This window comes from Ranitomeya imitator, chromosome 6 (genome assembly GCF_032444005.1).
Source record: "Ranitomeya imitator isolate aRanImi1 chromosome 6, aRanImi1.pri, whole genome shotgun sequence".
In the NCBI taxonomy this organism is placed as follows: domain Eukaryota; kingdom Metazoa; phylum Chordata; class Amphibia; order Anura; family Dendrobatidae; genus Ranitomeya; species Ranitomeya imitator.
Genome location: NC_091287.1, coordinates 33,207,695 through 33,224,552, shown reverse-complemented (window position 1 = coordinate 33,224,552; position 16,858 = coordinate 33,207,695). Strand labels below are relative to the sequence as shown.

Genomic DNA, 16,858 nt, shown 5'->3' with positions numbered 1-16,858 from the left:
CTTTGTTGCGTATGGCCTCAACAAGTTTCTCCTCTGTCAGTCACATGGAGAATTACCCTTTAATATTATTATCCTACCTTATAACTAAATTACTGCAGTTTGCAGACAGATGACCCCACATTATCCTTACTGCCTAAGGTCAGACACAGGGTACCATGTACCACAACTGCAGTCATGTTCTTGCATAATGCTCCCACTTGCTGCCAAAGATGTTCTCCTGTCCGCAGCTACCGATGACATGACCTCACGTCTGGTCTCAGTAGTCCTGGTCCTAATTGCCATCATCACATATGACTATTGGTGGGATGTTTTCATTATTCACTGATGTATTAAGTTTAGACCAGACATGGTGGAACCTGATGTTCCTTCTCCCCCATCCATATTACATGAGGACCATGTGTTTTTGAAATAAGGGATAGACATTGGTATTACTCTTGCATAAGAGTTTTCTTCAAGATACTTTCTCATAAATACCAAGGGTCAGCCCAAGGTTGGATGGTTCCCCAGGCATAGACTTCTATTGATGCCCTTTATAGTGCTCAAATAATGCAGTCATAAAGTTCCCTAATAACATTTCCATAAAGTGTTCATATAATAGTGCCAAATCAATAAACTAGGGAATAACACCACATCGTGTATAGCTGCATTTCCATTGTATTGAATCCCAATGGTGGGATGAAGGTTGCAAGTTCCGAGTGTTCACCACACCAAGGTCAATAGTGCCTGTCATTACTAAAGGGGCTCAGGATGAAGGTTCCGAGTTCCGAGTGTTCACCACACCATGGCCAAGGTGCCTGTCATTACTAAAGGGGCTCAGGATGAAGGTTCCGAGTGTTCACCACACCAAGGCCAATGGTGCCTGTCATTATTAAAGGGGCTCAGAATGAAGGTTACGAGTTACGAGTGTTCACCACACCACGGCCAATGGTGGCCGTCATTACTAAAGGGACTCAGGATGAAGGTTACAAGTTCCGAGTGTTCATCACACTAAGGCCAATGGTGCCTGTCATTACTAAAGGGACTCAGGATGAAGGTTACAAGTTCTGGGTGTTTACCACACCAAGGCCAATGGTGCATGTCATTACTAAAGGACCTCAGGATAAAGGTTACAAAATCCGAGTGTTCACCACACCAAGGCCAATGGTGCCTGTCATTACTAAAGGAGCTCAGGATGAAGGTTCCAAGTGTTCACCACATCAAGGCCAATGGTGCCGTGCCTGTCATTACTAAAGGGGCTCAGGATAAAGGTTACGAGTTGCGAGTGTTCACCACACCAAGGACAATGGTGCCTGTCATTACTAAAGGAGCTCAGGATGAAGGTTCCAAGTGTTCACCACATCAAGGCCAATGGTGCCGTGCCTGTCATTACGAAAGGGGCTCAGGATAAAGGTTACGAGTTGCGAGTGTTCACCACACCAAGGCCAATGGTGCCTGTCATTACTAAAGGAGCTCAGGATGAAGGTTCCAAGTGTTCACCACATCAAGGCCAATGGTGCCGTGCCTGTCATTACTAAAGGGGCTCAGGATAAAGGTTACGAGTTGTGAGTGTTCACCACACCAAGGACAATGGTGCCTGTCATTACTAAAGGGGCTCAGCCCTGTGAATATCATTTGTGTCAAATCTCTTTCCTATTGTTGAATGGGACAACGTCTCAGTACCTTGCATGGCCAACTATGAGCAGTACGACATTTGCTAGTGTGATACGACATGAGACACGATGTAAGAACAAAAGTCAACCCCCCACAATCTAATATTGATGTCCTATCTCAAGATTAGGCCCTCGATTTTAAAAGGCTTAGATAAACCCTTTATGTATTCCAACTGGGATTGGCTACTTTTCTATCACTTTTTCTCAATGTAGATTGTGAGCTATTAAGGGTCATAGACCTTGAAAGGAATAAGAAAAGTAAATTATAGGGAATGGATCATCAGGTAAGTAACTATTACTAAATTCAGGATTTTTTCTTAACCCCTTCATAACCCAGCCTATTTTGACCTTAATGACCTGGCCGTTTTTTGCAATTCTGACCAGTGTCCCTTTATGAGGTAATAACTCAGGAACGCTTCAACGGATCCTAGCGGTTCTGAGACTGTTTTTTCGTGACATACTGGACTTCATGTTAGTGGTAAATTTAGGTCAATAAATTATGCGTTTATTTGTGATAAAAACGGAAATTTGGCGAAAATTTTGAAAATTTCGCAATTTTCACAATTTGAATTTTTATTCTGTTAAACCAGAGAGTTATGTGACACAAAATAGTTAATAAATAACATTTCCCACATGTATACTTTACATCAGCACAATTTTGGAAACAACATTTTTTTTTGCTAGGAAGTTATAAGGGTTAAGATTTGACCAGCGATTTCTCATTTTTACAACGAAATTTACAAAACCATTTTTTTTAGGGACCACCTCACATTCGAAGTCAGTTTACGGGGTCTATATGGCTGAAAATACCCAAAAGTGACACCATTCTAAAAACTGAACCCCTCAAGGTGCACAAAACCACATTCAAGAAGTTTATTAACCCTTCAGGTGCTTCACAGCAGCAGAAGCAACATGGAAAGAAAAAATTAACATTTAACTTTTTAGTCACAAAAATTATCTTTTAGCAACAATTTTTTTTATTTCACAATGGTAAAAGGAGAAACTGAACCACGAAAGTTGTTGTCCAATTTGTCCTGAGTACGCTGATACCTCATATGTAGGGGTAAACCACTGTTGGGCGCACGGCAGGGCTTGGAAGGGAAGGAGCGCCATTTGACTTTTTGAATGAAAAATTGGCTCCACTCTTTAGCGGACACCATGTCACGTTTGGAGAGCCCCCGTGTGCCTAAAAATTGGAGCTCCCCCACAAGTGACCACATTTTGGAAACTAGACACCCCAAGGAACTTATCTAGATGCCTAGTGAGCACTTTAAACCCTCAGGTGCTTCACAAATTGATCTGTAAAAATGAAAAAGCACTTTTTTTTCACAAAAAAATTCTTTTAGCCTCATTTTTTTTCATTTTCACATGGGCAACAGGATAAAATGGATCCTAAAATTTGTTGGGCAATTTCTCCTGAGTACACCGATACCTCACATGTGGGGGTAAACCACTGTTTGGGCACATGGCAAGGCTCGGAAGGGAAGGAGTGCCATTAGACTTTTTGAATGAAAAATTATCTCCATCGTTAGCGGACACCATGTCGCGTTTGGAGAGCCCCTGTGTGCCTAAACATTGGAGCTCCCCCACAAGCGACCCCATTTTGGAAACTAGACCGCCCAAGGAACTTATCTAGATGCCTAGTGAGCACTTTAAACCCTCAGGTGCTTCACAAATTGATCTGTAAAAATGAAAAAGCACTTTTTTTTCACAAAAAACTTCTTTTCGCCTCAATTTTTTCATTTTTACATGGGCAATAGGATAAAATGGATCATAAAATTTGTTGGGCAATTTCTCCCAAGTACGCCGATACCTCATATGTGGGGGTAAACTACTGTTTGGGCACACGGCAGGGCTCGGAAGGGAAGGCGCGCCATTTGACTTTTTGAATGGAAAATTAGCTCCAATTGTTAGCGGACACCATGTCGCGTTTGGAGAGCCCCTGTGTGCCTAAACATTGGAGCTCCCCCACAAGTGACCCCATTTTGGAAACTAGACCCCCCAAGGAACTTATCTAGATGCATATTGAGCACTTTAAACCCCCAGGTGCTTCACAGAAGTTTATAACGCAGAGCCATGAAAATAAAAAATAACTTTTCTTTCCTCAAAAATGATTTTTTAGCCTGGAGTTTCCTATTTTGCCAAGGGTATTAGGAGAAATTGGACCCCAAATGTTGTTGTCCAGTTTGTCCTGAGTACGCTGATACCCCATATGTGGGGGTAAACCACTGTTTGGGCGCACGGCAGGGCTCAGAAGGGAAGGCACGCCATTTGGCTTTTTAAATGGAAAATTAGCTCCAATCATTAGCGGACACCATGTCACGTTTGGAGAGCCCTTGTGTGCCTAAACATTGGAGATCCCCCACAAATGACCCCATTTTGGAAACTAGACCCCCAAAGGAACTAATCTAGATGTGTGGTGAGGACTTTGAACCCCCAAGTGCTTCACAGAAGTTTATAACGCAGAGCCATGAAAATAAAAAAAAAAATTATTTTCTCAAAAATGATCTTTTAGCCTGCAATTTTTTATTTTCCCAAGGGTAACAGGAGAAATTTGACCCCAAAAGTTGTTGTCCAGTTTCTCCTGAGTACGGTGATACCCCATATGTGGGGGTAAACTACTGTTTGGGCACATGCCGGGGCTCGGAAGTGAAGTAGTGACGTTTTGAAATGCAGACTTTTATGGAATGCTCTGCGGGCATCACGTTGCGTTTGCAGAGCCCTTGATGTGGCTAAACAGTAGAAACCCCCCACATGTGACCCCATTTTGGAAACTAGACCCCGAAAGGAACTTATCTAGATGTGTGGTGAGCACTTTGAACCCCCAAGTGCTTCACAGAAGTTTATAACGCAGAGCCGTGAAAATAATAAATACGTTTTCTTTCCTCAAAAATAATTATTTAGCCCAGAATTTTTTATTTTCCCAAGGGTTACAGGAGAAATTGGACCCCAAAAGTTGTTGTCCAGTTTCTCCTGAGTATGCTGATACCCCATGTGTGGGGGTAAACCACTGTTTGGGCACACGTCGGGGCTCAGAAGCGAAGTAGTGACTTTTGAAATGCAGACTTTGATGGAATGGTCTGCGGGTGTCACGTTGCGTTTGCAGAGCCCCTGGTGTACCTAAACAGTAGAAACCCCCCACAAGTGACCCCATTTTAGAAACTAGACCCCCCCAAGGAACTTATCTAGATATGTGGTGAGCACTTTGAACCCCCAAATGCTTCACAGACATTTACAACGCAGAGCCGTGAAAATAAAAAATCATTTTTCTTTCCTCAAAAATGATGTTTTAGCAAGAATTTTTTTATTTTCACAAGGGTAACAGGAGAAATTGGACCCCAGTAATTGTTGCGCAGTTTGTCCTGAGTATGCTGGTACCCCATATGTGGGGGTAAACCACTGTTTGGGCACACGTCGGGGCTCGGAAGTGAGGGAGCACCATTTGACTTTTTGAATACGAGATTGGCTGGAATCAATGGTGGCGCCATGTTGCGTTTGGAGACCCCTGATGTGCCTAAACAGTGGAAACCCCTCAATTCTACCTCCAACACTAACCCCAACACACCCCTAACCCTAATCCCAACTGTATCCATAACCCTAATCACAACCCTAACCGCAACACACCCCTAACCACAACCCTAACCCCAACACACCCCTAACCCTAACCACAACCCTAATTCCAACCCTAACCCTAAGGCTATGTGCCCACGTTGCGGATTCGTGTGAGATTTTTCAGCATCATTTTTGAAAAATCCGCAGGTAAAAGGCACTGCGTTTTACCTGCGGATTTACCGTGGATTTCCAGTGTTTTTTGTGCGGATTTCACCTGCGGATTCCTATTGAGGAACAGGTGTAAAACGCCGTGGAATCCGCACAAAGAATTGACATGCTGTGGAAAATACAACGCAGCGTTTCCGCGTGGTATTTTCCGCACCATGGGCACAGCGGATTTGGTTTTCCATAGGTATACTTGGTACTGTAAACCTGATGGAACACTGCTGTGGATCCGCAGCCAAATCCGCACCGTGTGCACATGGCCTAATTCTAAAGGTATGTGCACACGCTGCGGATCCGCAGCAGTTTCCCATGAGTTTACAGTTCAATGTAAACCTATGGAAAACAAAAATCGCTGTACACATGCTGCAGAAAAACTTCACGGAAACGCAGCGGTTTACATTCCGCAACATGTCACATCTTTCTGCGGATTCCACAGTGGTTTTACAACTGCTCCAATAAAAAATCGCAGTTGTAAAACTGCAGTGAAATGCGCAGAAAAACCGCGGTAAATCTGCTATAAATCCGCAGTGGTTTAGCACTGCGGATTTATCAAATCCGCAGCGGAAATATCCGCAGAGGACCAGAATACGTGTGCACATACCGAAACCCAAACCCTAACCCTAACCCTACCCCTAAACCTAACCCTAACCCTAGTTCTTACCCCAACCTTAGTGGAAGAAAAAAAAAAATCTTTATTTTATTATTGTCCCTACCTATGGGGGTGACAAAGGGGGGGGGTCATTCAGTATTTTTTTTATTTTGATCACTGCGATAGGTTTTATCGCAGTGATCAAAATGCACTTGAAACGAATCTGCCGGCCGGCAGATTCGGCGGGCGCACTGCGCCCGCCATTTTGGAAGATGGCGGCGCCCAGGAAAGAAGACGGACGGACCACGGGAGGCTCGGTAAGTATGATGGGGTGGGGAGGGAGCACGGGGGGGGGGATCGGAGCATGGGGGGGTGGATCGGAGCATGGGGGGTAAATCGGAGCACGGGGGGTGGATCGGAGCACGGGGGGGTGCATTGGAGCGGTGGGGTGGTTGGAGCACAGGGGGGTGATTGGAGCACGGGGGTGAGAGGACAAGAGCACGGGGGGGAGCGGACAGGAGGACGGAGGGGAGCGGAGCAGTGTAAAGGACAGATCGGAGGGCTGGGGGGGCGATCGGTGGGGTGGGGGCACATCAGTGTTTCCAGCCATGGCCGATGATATTGCAGCATCGGCCATGGCTGGATTGTAATATTTCACCAGTTATAATAGGTGAAATATTACAAATCGCTCTGATTGGCAGTTTCACTTTCAACAGCCAATCAGAGCGATCGTAGCCACGGGGGGGTGAAGCCACCCCCCCGGGCTAAACTACCACTCCCCCTGTCCCTGCAGATCGGGTGAAATGGGAGTTAACCCTTTCACCGGATCTGCAGGGACGCGATCATTCTGTGACACAGCATATGCGTCACAAGTCGGATTGGCACCGACTTTCATGATGCATACGCTGTGTCACAGGTCGGGAAGGGGTTAAATGTATTTATTTTTTTACATTTCAACATTTTTTTATTAAAAGTAAGAAATAGAATTCTTGTAATATTCACATCGGCCACTAGGGCTTTTTTTTAGCCTATAACGTCCTGTTGTTTCAGGAAATGCAGGAAATGGAAATTAGCCACAATGGTCAGACCCCTGACCCTATTTTTTGTATTGAAATAACTAATCATTGTGTGCAAATGTCATTGTGAAATGAGGGGGAGGAGGTGAGCTGTGACATCCCTAGTTGTGATTGATGGAACCTGTGTTATGAACTGTGTATAGAGGTGTTACCTATCATGGTAATCCTGCCATTGATGATAAGGAAAATTCTGTAAACTCTTCCTGAAAGGACAGGAAGTATGTATAAGTGTAAAAAAGCCCCAGTTAACATTTTAAAAAAATTCAAGATTTTTTTTTATTTGGGCTTGTGATATGAAAAATAAAACCATTGGAAAAATGTTTCAAAAATACATGTAAGGCCGGTTTCACATGTCCTGATATTTCCAGTACCTGTAAACACGGTACAGGAGACATCCGTGTCTGTGTGCTTCCTACATGCAGCACATGTGTGGCAACCGCGTGCCGCATCAGTACCATTTTCCCACGCTGAAGAGTTCATTTTAATTCATGCCGACAGGGAGCACAGCTTCGGTGACGTCACCGCTAGTCACTGAAGCTCTGCTCCCAGCTTTTCATTCATTACCCAGAAGTTTACAGCCAGGAGCGGTCGCAATAGCAGCGCTTCTGGTTGTAAACTGTATATACCCCAGATATGGATTACTCAGTGAGATTGACTGTACGACAGACAGGTATGGGTATATTGTTGGTTTATTGTTTTGACATTTTTTACAGGAGATCGAGGGCTTCGCTTGGAATGGTGGCCTAATAAAGATGGAAAAACTGTGTATATTGTTCTATTTCATTAAAATACTTTTTACTTGCTGTGTGGTGTTTGATTAACCCTTTACATACTATAGGATTAGTAATTGATAGGTGTCTTAACACCTCTTCATTACTAAGCCGGCTTAATGTCACCTTACAATAGGAAGGTGACATTAACCCCTCATTACCCCACTTGCCACCAGTACAGGGCAAGTGGGAAGAATCCGGCAAAGCTCCAGAATTGGCACATCTAATAGATGCACGTATTCTGGGCAGCTGTGGGCTGCTGTTTTTAGGCTGGGGGGCCCATATCCATGTCCCTTTACCGGCCTGAGAATAGCAGCCCGCACCTGTGAGTTTTTCCGGGTTGGTTTTAAAATATAGGGGGGACCCCACGCCTATTTTTCTTTCATATCTTCTCCACTGAGAAGGGATGACAGCCGGCTTCAGCACCACACGCAGGGAAACAGCGCTTACAGTAGCGCTGCTTCCCCCGCCGCTGTCCGTGCACACGGAGGACAATAGATTCTTCTATTTAAGGTTACCAACCTCAGTTGAGAGGTCTATAAGGGTGCTTCCCATTTAAGGTAGCTAGTCTATAAGGATTTTCCATATTTAAAGCAACCATCCTAAGGAGAAGGGTGTTTAAGGATTTTCCCAATTTAAGGTAACCGACAAGTATTCTAACGATTCTCCCCATTTATGGTAAACAGACTAAGAAGAGGGGATCTAAAAGGATTCTCCCTAATTAAAATAACTAGTTTCAGGGTAGGGCATGTAATGTTTCTCCCCATTTACGGTAACCAGCCTCAGGGCAGGGGCATATAAGTTCTCCCCATTTAAGGTAGCCAACCTCAGGGGAGGGGCCTATAAGGATTTTCTCCATTTTCGATAAACAGCCTCAAGGCAGGGGCCTTTAATGATTCTTTCTAATTAACGTTACCAACCTCAGGATGGATCTGCTAGATTCCTCCCAACCAACCTCAGAGGAGAAACCTAGAAGGACTTTTCCTATATAAGGTTATTGACCTCAGAGAAGGGGTCTATAAGAATTCTCCTCATTTAAGAAAACCAGTCTCAGGAATGGGTCCTATAAAGATTCTTCCTATTTAAAGTAACCCGCCTCAGGGGAGGGGCATATAAGGATTCTCCAAATTTAAGGTTACCAATCTCAGGGAATGAGCATATAAGGATTCTCCTAATTTAAGGTTATCAATCTCAGGAAATGAGCATATAAGGATTCTCCTAATTTAAGGTTACCAATCTCAAGGAATGAGCATATAAGGATTCTCCTAATTTAAGGTTATCAATCTCAGGGAATGAGCATATAAGGATTCTCCCAATTTAAGGTTACCAACCTCAGGGGAGGGGCATATAAGGATTCTCCCAATTTAAGGTTGCCAACCTTGGGGGGGCAAATAACAATGCTCCCCATTTTTGGTTGCCAGCCTCAGGTGAGGGGCATATAAAGGTTCTCTCCATTTAAGGTTATCCCATTAGGTATATTTATGTAATTTTACAAATGGTTTCTACATTGTGTGCCAAATACTAAAAAAAAATGTTTTCACTTTAAAGGCTGGTTTAATAGGTAAATCCATCAATGCGTGAAGATTGATTACTTCGGCAGTTTCGCGGATCATAGGCTAGAAGTATAATCTCTTTGTACAGGAGATACGGTCAGCCCATGTCTTAAACCTCCCATATTTTGCATTATTAATATTTGTAGTGTCATTTGCCCTTGGAATTACCGTGGCTTATAAATAAGAGCTTTCATTGGTACCGATGAAAAAAAATTCCAAAAAATGAATTAATCTTTTTTTTAATTCTCTCCCTCCCCCAACACCGATTCCATCCCTCTATGATCATTCTCCATTTATGACATCTCAATCCGATCTGAATGAATGATTAAGCACAGCCAGGATTTTGATAGGCTATACATTCTGTATTCTGTAGTAGCACTTTTCACTTAATATTGAGTTATTACCCAGTTGCCACTTAGTTTATCAGCCAGTGGTTAAATCCAAGCTCTATCAGCAAAGTAAATGCCAACACACTATCGCTCCGCAGCAGCCTGCCAGCAGAGAAGACTTGTCGTAGTCATTAACAAGCACAATGTATGCAGAACACCAGAGGGGAATTAAAACCACAAAAAATACCTCAGGGTGGTATTTTTAATATGAGAATTTAATTTGTAATTTCACAGATTAAGAATTTTGGCAGCATTAATCCTTTTATCAGCTCACAGCAGGTAATTTACAGAAGCATAACCATAAGGAGATATTCACTGGCAGAAACACGTCTTTGCATAACGTTAAACATCGGAGCAGTGAAACCTTTTGAAGGGGGGTAGAATAAAGATGAAAAATCATTATATTTTAAAGGAAGGTTTTTTTTTGTTTTTTTTTTTTCATTAAATGCCTCCAGTGAAATTTTTAAGTTAGACGAATATGGTTTCTGCGTCTGGAAGATAATCATTATGAAACACAAATCCAGTTGCAAGAGAGAGAGAGAGAGAAAGTCCGGTTACGTAGGCAGAGAGCTCAGCTTTGAATATCTTCTGAAAACAAAGATATGCTCAGGCTTGGATGTCTCATGCGTCTGAAAATAAATTGTGCCGCCTGACACAACACAGAAGACGAAGTCATTTGGTGGGCTGAACGTCTAGTGGCAGGAATGCAGCCAGTCATCCCACTAGGAAGCAGTGACATCAAGGAAAGTCAAGACCCGAGGCACTTGGTGTTAAGAAATAATATTCACGGGAACTGTCCTATAAATGCACAGGGAACAAATTTCCACCTTAAAAATTTAACCAGTTGCCTAAATCATTTTTGAAAAGCTGAAATGCAACCAGTAGAGCCATAATTAAAACTAAACTTTGTTATAAAGCTTTTCTAAGAAACTCTCTAAATGTGAAATAAAAATACACAATATAAATAGCTTTTCAAAATCTTTGGGTTTCTAATTTTTTTGTTTTCCCAAATCTTTGGGTTGCCCATCTTTTTTGTTTTCCAAAATCTTTGGGTTGCTCATTTTTTTGTTTTCTAAAATCTTTGGGTTGCCCATCTTTGTTTGTTTTCCGAAATCTTTGGGTTGTCCATCTTTTTTGTTTTCTGAAATCTTTGGGTTGCTCATCTATTTTTTCCCCCCCCTCAAATCTTTGGGTTGCCCATCTTTTTTTTTTTCCAAAATCTTTGGGTTGCTCATCTTTTTTTGTTTTCCCAAATCTTTGGGTTGCCCATCTTTTTTGTTTTCCAATATCTTTGGGTTGTCCATCTTTTTTGTTTTGCCAAAATCTTTAGGTTGCCCATCTTTTTTGTTTTCCCAAATCTTTGGGTTGCCCATCTTTTTTTGTTTTCCAAAATCTTTGGGTTGCTCATCTTTTTTTTGTTTTCCCAAATCTGTGGGTTGCTCATCTATTTTGATACCCAAAATCTTTGCGTTGCCCATCTTTGTTGTTTTCCAAAATCTTTGGGTTGCCCATCTTTTTTGTTTTCCAATATCTTTGGGTTGCCGATCTTTTGTTTGCCAAAATCTTTGGGTTGCCCATCTTTTTTGTTTTCCAAAATCTTTGGGTTGCCCATCTTTTTTGTTTTCCTATATCTTTGGGTTGCCGATCTTTTGTTTGCCAAAATCTTTGGGTTGCCCATCTTTTTTTGTTTTCCAAAATCTTTGGGTTGCGCATCTTTTTTGTTTTTCAAAATCTTTGGATTGCCCATCTTTGTGTTTTCCCAAATCTTTAGATTGCCCATCTTTGTGTTTTCCCAAATCTTTAGATTGCCCATCTTTTTTTGTTTTCCAAAATCTTTGGGTTGTCCATCTTTTTTTGTTTTCCAAAATCTTTGGATTGCCCATCTTTTTTGTTTTCCAAAATCTTTGGGTTGCGCATCTTTTTTGTTTTTCAAAATCTTTGGATTGCCCATCTTTGTGTTTTCCCAAATCTTTAGATTGCCCATCTTTGTGTTTTCCCAAATCTTTAGATTGCCCATCTTTTTTTTGTTTTCCAAAATCTTTGGATTGCCCATCTTTTTGTTTTCCAAAATCTTTGGGTTGCCCATTTTTGGGGGCATATTTTTCTTACATGATTAACAATCATTTTTGTACAAAAACTTCCTCTGTGTTGCACTGGCTTTTTCTGGTTGCTGAAATGAGAATCCATCAATGAGCTCATCCCAGAGGTCCAGTCAGAGAATTTCTAACCCTTTTTTCTGTCTTTCTTTTGCTCCTCTCAGCTAATTTATGACCACAGACCACATCAAAGTTGAACGCTGCGGCATTTCAGAGAATATATTTTAAGAGCAGCCAGAGAAAAAGCTGCATAGGTTACTAGTCAGAAAGGTGGGTCCCCAGTGGATTCTCCATCCCCACTCCCCTTGTGTGATGGGTCTCTCCCTGCATATGTGTATAGGAAGAGACCTGTCAGCCATTCGCAATGGGTGGGGAGAAGCCACCATGGACATCACTTTTCTGACTAGTCACCCATATGGCTTAGTCCCTGGCTGCTTCTAAAGCATGTTTTTCTCTGGAATCCCAGAGAGTTGAAGACTCAAAAATACCTGGCTAAAATCATTCAGTCAATGCCTGATACATGTTGCCTGTGGATCAGCTGTCTTCCCTTTTAAGAAAAAAAAAAAAAAGTAAAAATTGTCCTCAGAGGTGGACAACAAAATGTTCCCATTTCTGTTTGTGATCCATTTACATAGCAGATGTGCCAATGCCTGCCTGTCCCCACTATTCCTGGTTCGATTGTTGGCCAACGCAAGGTGTACACCTGTTTCATTCTTGAGACTTGTGGCTCTGGCCTGTCCAGAAGCTGTAGGGTTAAATTCTGTTTGTCTGTTGTATTAGAAAAACAAAACTACTCTCTCTTAGAAAACAGTGCCACACCTGTCCACAGGTCATGTGTGGTATTGCTTCTCAGCCCAATTCACTTCAGTAGAGCTGACTGCGACATTTACATCCTATAGACATGTGTAGAGCTATTTTAGGTAGACTGCTGCCATACTTTTCTATTTATGCAGTCATTCGGAAAAATCACACAACCTCTAAGAATGTGGCAGTCTGTTTACATCAAGGACAGGCATACCACATGTGCATCCAGTTCAGCTGCACATGGGGGCGAGTAAGATCTGTAGCAATACCTACACTGATTGCACTGCATGTTTCGCATACAGGAGCTGCTGTGTTCATTCTGTTTTCTCCTCTTGCTGATCTCCTCATGATTCCTGGCATGTGCCAGTGCTCAGTAAATGTTTTCATATATGAAGTTGATTATTTGATATTGGAACAAGAAAAAATGCAAATTGTTCATAATGTCACACAAAACTCCAAAATAGGCCGGGCAAAAATTGTTGGCACCTTTCCAAAATTGTGGGTAAACAACTTTGTTTTAAGGCTCGTTCATACTCGCGTAATATGAAAATCACACCTGATACCAGATAAAAAGGAGAGAAGTTGACTCAATCTTTGTCTGTGTGTGCCACGCAAAGCATGGAGAACAGAAAGAGGAGAAGAGAACTGTCTGAGGACTTGAGAACCAAAATTGTTGAACAATATCAACAATCTTAAAGATACAAGTTCATCTCCAGAGATCTTGATGTTCCTTTGTCCACAGTGCGCAACTTAATCAAGAAGTTTACAACCCATGGCACTGTAGCTAATCTCCCAGGTCGTGGACGACAGAGAAAAATTAATGAAAGGTTGCAACACAGGATAGTCTCGATGGTGGATAAGCAGCAGAAATCAAGTTCTAAAAAACCTCAAGCTGTCCTGCAGACTCAGGGTTCATCAGTGTCAGCGTAAACTATCCAACAACATTTGAATGAAATTAAATTATATGGCAGGAGACCCAGAAGGATCCCACTGTTGACACAGAGACATGAAAAAGCTAGACTGCAGTTTGCCAAAATGTATGTGAGTAAGCCAAAATCCTTCTGGGAAAACACCTTATTGACAGAGATGAGACCAAGATAGAATGATGTGCTTTACCAAAAAGCTCTATTGTTTACCTAAAGTAAAAGGTGGTGATAAATGAAATTAAGTGGTTTTATATACAGTGTAATAGTACAATTTTGAAGTTTCGGTTGGCAAGGACCTTCATCAGAGTAGTAGAAGAAACAATTGTAACAAAATAATATGAGAGTCATGTATGTTACAACCATTCATGATAATATAGTTTAAATTCTGTATCATACGTGACTCTCTTATATTGTTTTGTTACAATTGTTTCCTCTAGTACTCTGATGAAGGTCCTTGCCGACCGAAACGTCAAAATTGTACTGTTAGATGAAATTAAGTGGTTTTATTTACAGTCTATCACCTGAGTGGCAAGTCTTTCTATTGACTGTGTGCAAGGTATCCTGAAATCTGAAGATTATTGTGCATATTTTATATATGCTTGTGTGTGTAATGTATAAAGGACATCTATCGATATGGTCATCTATATGTGCATGCCAGTCATAGAAAGTTAAACAAAATGATACCTTGATATCTGTGATCCGATGTTTTATTCCAGAGAAATCCACGTTTTTCTTAATATGTAAGTGAGCTGTTAAGATCTATGGGCCGGACATAGATCTCCCCGAGAATCTTTTTTTTCTTTAATTATTTGCAAACTGCAAGAGAACCTGGAAGCAAGTGTTCCATTTCCCTGCAGCGCCTCTGCAGGAGGAAGCAGGTACTACATACTTGAAATCAGTGGGTGGCCTTTGTAATTTCCGTGTGTTGTACGACGACTGCACCTATTATGGGTCCATTTTTCATTACCTTGTTTTATGAGCAGGTTTAATGTGGCTTTTTTTTTTCTTGCAGTGTCTTCCATTTTTACTGTACCGAATGTGAAGTTACAGCCAGAAGCTGGAGATAGCATGCGGATGTTTGGAAAAAATAATAGTTTCAGTAAAAGCCTCTCAATCAGCAAACACTGATGATCTGGCGTCACGTGGCGGGATTTAGGTGCGTGCACAGTACAATGTTCTGGAAAAAGATGAAATATGTATATGGCTCCTTGTCTATGAATCATAAATGCAGTTTTTTTTTGGTTATGGTTATATTACTGAGTGTGAGAGATGGCGCATGGGTGGGAGATGTACTCTAATATTCAGGATGGCAATAGTCACATAAGTTGCAGCAGCTGTATAAAAAGTGTTCATTAATTAAAGGGTTATCCAGTTGCTTATTCTACTGTTTTTTATTAGTTCCATTGAGAAAATCCATATTATGTTTATTAAAAAAAAAAAAAGAAAATATTGCAATTTTCTCCCTGGCCACTAAGCTTAAATCTCCTACTTCCTTTTCAGCAGCCACATGGGTATAGGCAGCAGTATACTGTTTCTGAATCAATTACTTCTATAGGGGAGCTTTCTGGGCATGCTTTGATCTTTCAGGGGAAGGAGAAGGTGAGCTATCTTGATGGTGGATCCTGTGTTATCTACTGTATATAGAGGTGTTATCAGTCATTGTACAGGAGGAGGTGAGCTGTGACATCCCCTATTGTGAATGGTGGATCCTGTGTTATCTACTGTATATAGAGGTGTTATCAGTCATTGTACAGGGGGAGGAGGTGAGCTGTGACATCACCTATTGTGAATGGTGGATCCTGTGTTATCTACTGTATATAGAGGTGTTATCAGTCATTGTACAGGAGGAGGAGGTGAGCTGTGACATCACCTATTGTGAATGGTGGATCCTGTGTTATCTACTGTATATAGAGGTGTTATCAGTCATTGTACAGGAGGAGGAGGTGAGCTGTGACATCACCTATTGTGAATGGTGGATCCTGTGTTATCTACTGTATATAGAGGTGTTATCAGTCATTGTACAGGAGGAGGAGGTGAGTTGTGACATCACCTATTGTGAATGGTGAATCCTGTGTTATCTGTTATGAACTGGTGATTCAGAACCACAATGGACCTGGTGGTTAAGAGCACACAAAGTGACCTGATAGTTACTAATAACATAGGACGAGCTCTGAGACGTGGGAACTCTGCTGACCGCAATCCCTAATCCTATCACACCACACTAGAGGTAGCCGTGGAGCGCTCCTGACCAGACCTAGGCGCTTCGGGCACAGCCTGAGAAACTAGCTAGCCCTGAAGATAGAAAAATAAGCCTACCTTGCCTCAGAGAAATTCCCCAAAGGAAAAGGCAGCCCCCCACATATAATGACTGTGAGTAAAGATGAAAATACAAACACAGAGATGAAATAGATTTTAGCAAAGTGAGGCCCGACTTACTGAATAGACCGAGGATAGGAAAGATAGCTTTGCAGTCAGCACAAAAACCTACAAACAACCACGCAGAGAGCGCAAAAAGACCCTCCGCACCGACTAACGGTACGGAGGTGCTTCCTCTGCGTCCCAGAGCTTCCAGCAAGCAAGACAAACTAAAATAGCAAGCTGGACAGAAAAAATAGCAAACCAAGAAACACAAGCAGAACTTAGCTTATGCAGGCCACAAGGACGATCCAGGAGAGAGCAAGACCAATACTGGAACATTCACTGGAGGCCAGGAACAAAGAACTAGGTGGAGTTAAATTGTTATGTAGGCAATCCAGTGACACAGTGTGCCAGCAATCAGAGCACATACAGTGATCTGACAATAACCCAAAAACAATAGAACGAGCTCTGAGACGTGGAATCTCTGTAGACCGCAATACCTGAACATAACCTAAACACAACTAAAGGCAGCTGTGGATTGCGCCTGACACTACCTATGCAACTCGGCACAGCCTGAGGAGCTGACTAGCCTGAAGATAGAAAAACAAGCCTGACTTGCCTCAGAGAAATACCCCAAAGGAAAAGGCAGCCCCCCACATATAATGACTGTTAGCAAGATGAAAAGACAAACGTAGGGATGAAATAGATTCAGCAAAGTGAGGCCCGATATTGTAGATAGAGCGAGGATAGCAAAGAGAACTTTGCAGTCTACAAAAAACCCTAAAGCAAAAAACCACGCAAAGGGGCAAAAAGACCCACCGTGCCGAACTAACGGCACGGCGGTACACCCTTTGCGTCTCAGAGCTTCCAG

General features: G+C 42.1%; 1 protein-coding gene across 5 annotated transcripts in view; it reads left to right on the top strand.

Annotated features, from left to right (window-relative positions):
* Positions 1-16,858, top strand: part of CDK14 (cyclin dependent kinase 14) — a 521,480-nt gene that overhangs the window by 377,604 nt on the left and 127,018 nt on the right. For all 5 annotated transcript variants that reach the window (XM_069729432.1, XM_069729431.1, XM_069729435.1 and 2 more), the window contains one exon: positions 14,642-14,785. In XM_069729432.1, the coding sequence (XP_069585533.1) occupies positions 14,642-14,757 (116 nt within the window). In that variant the 3' untranslated portion in view covers positions 14,758-14,785. The remainder of the gene's footprint in view (positions 1-14,641; positions 14,786-16,858) is intronic.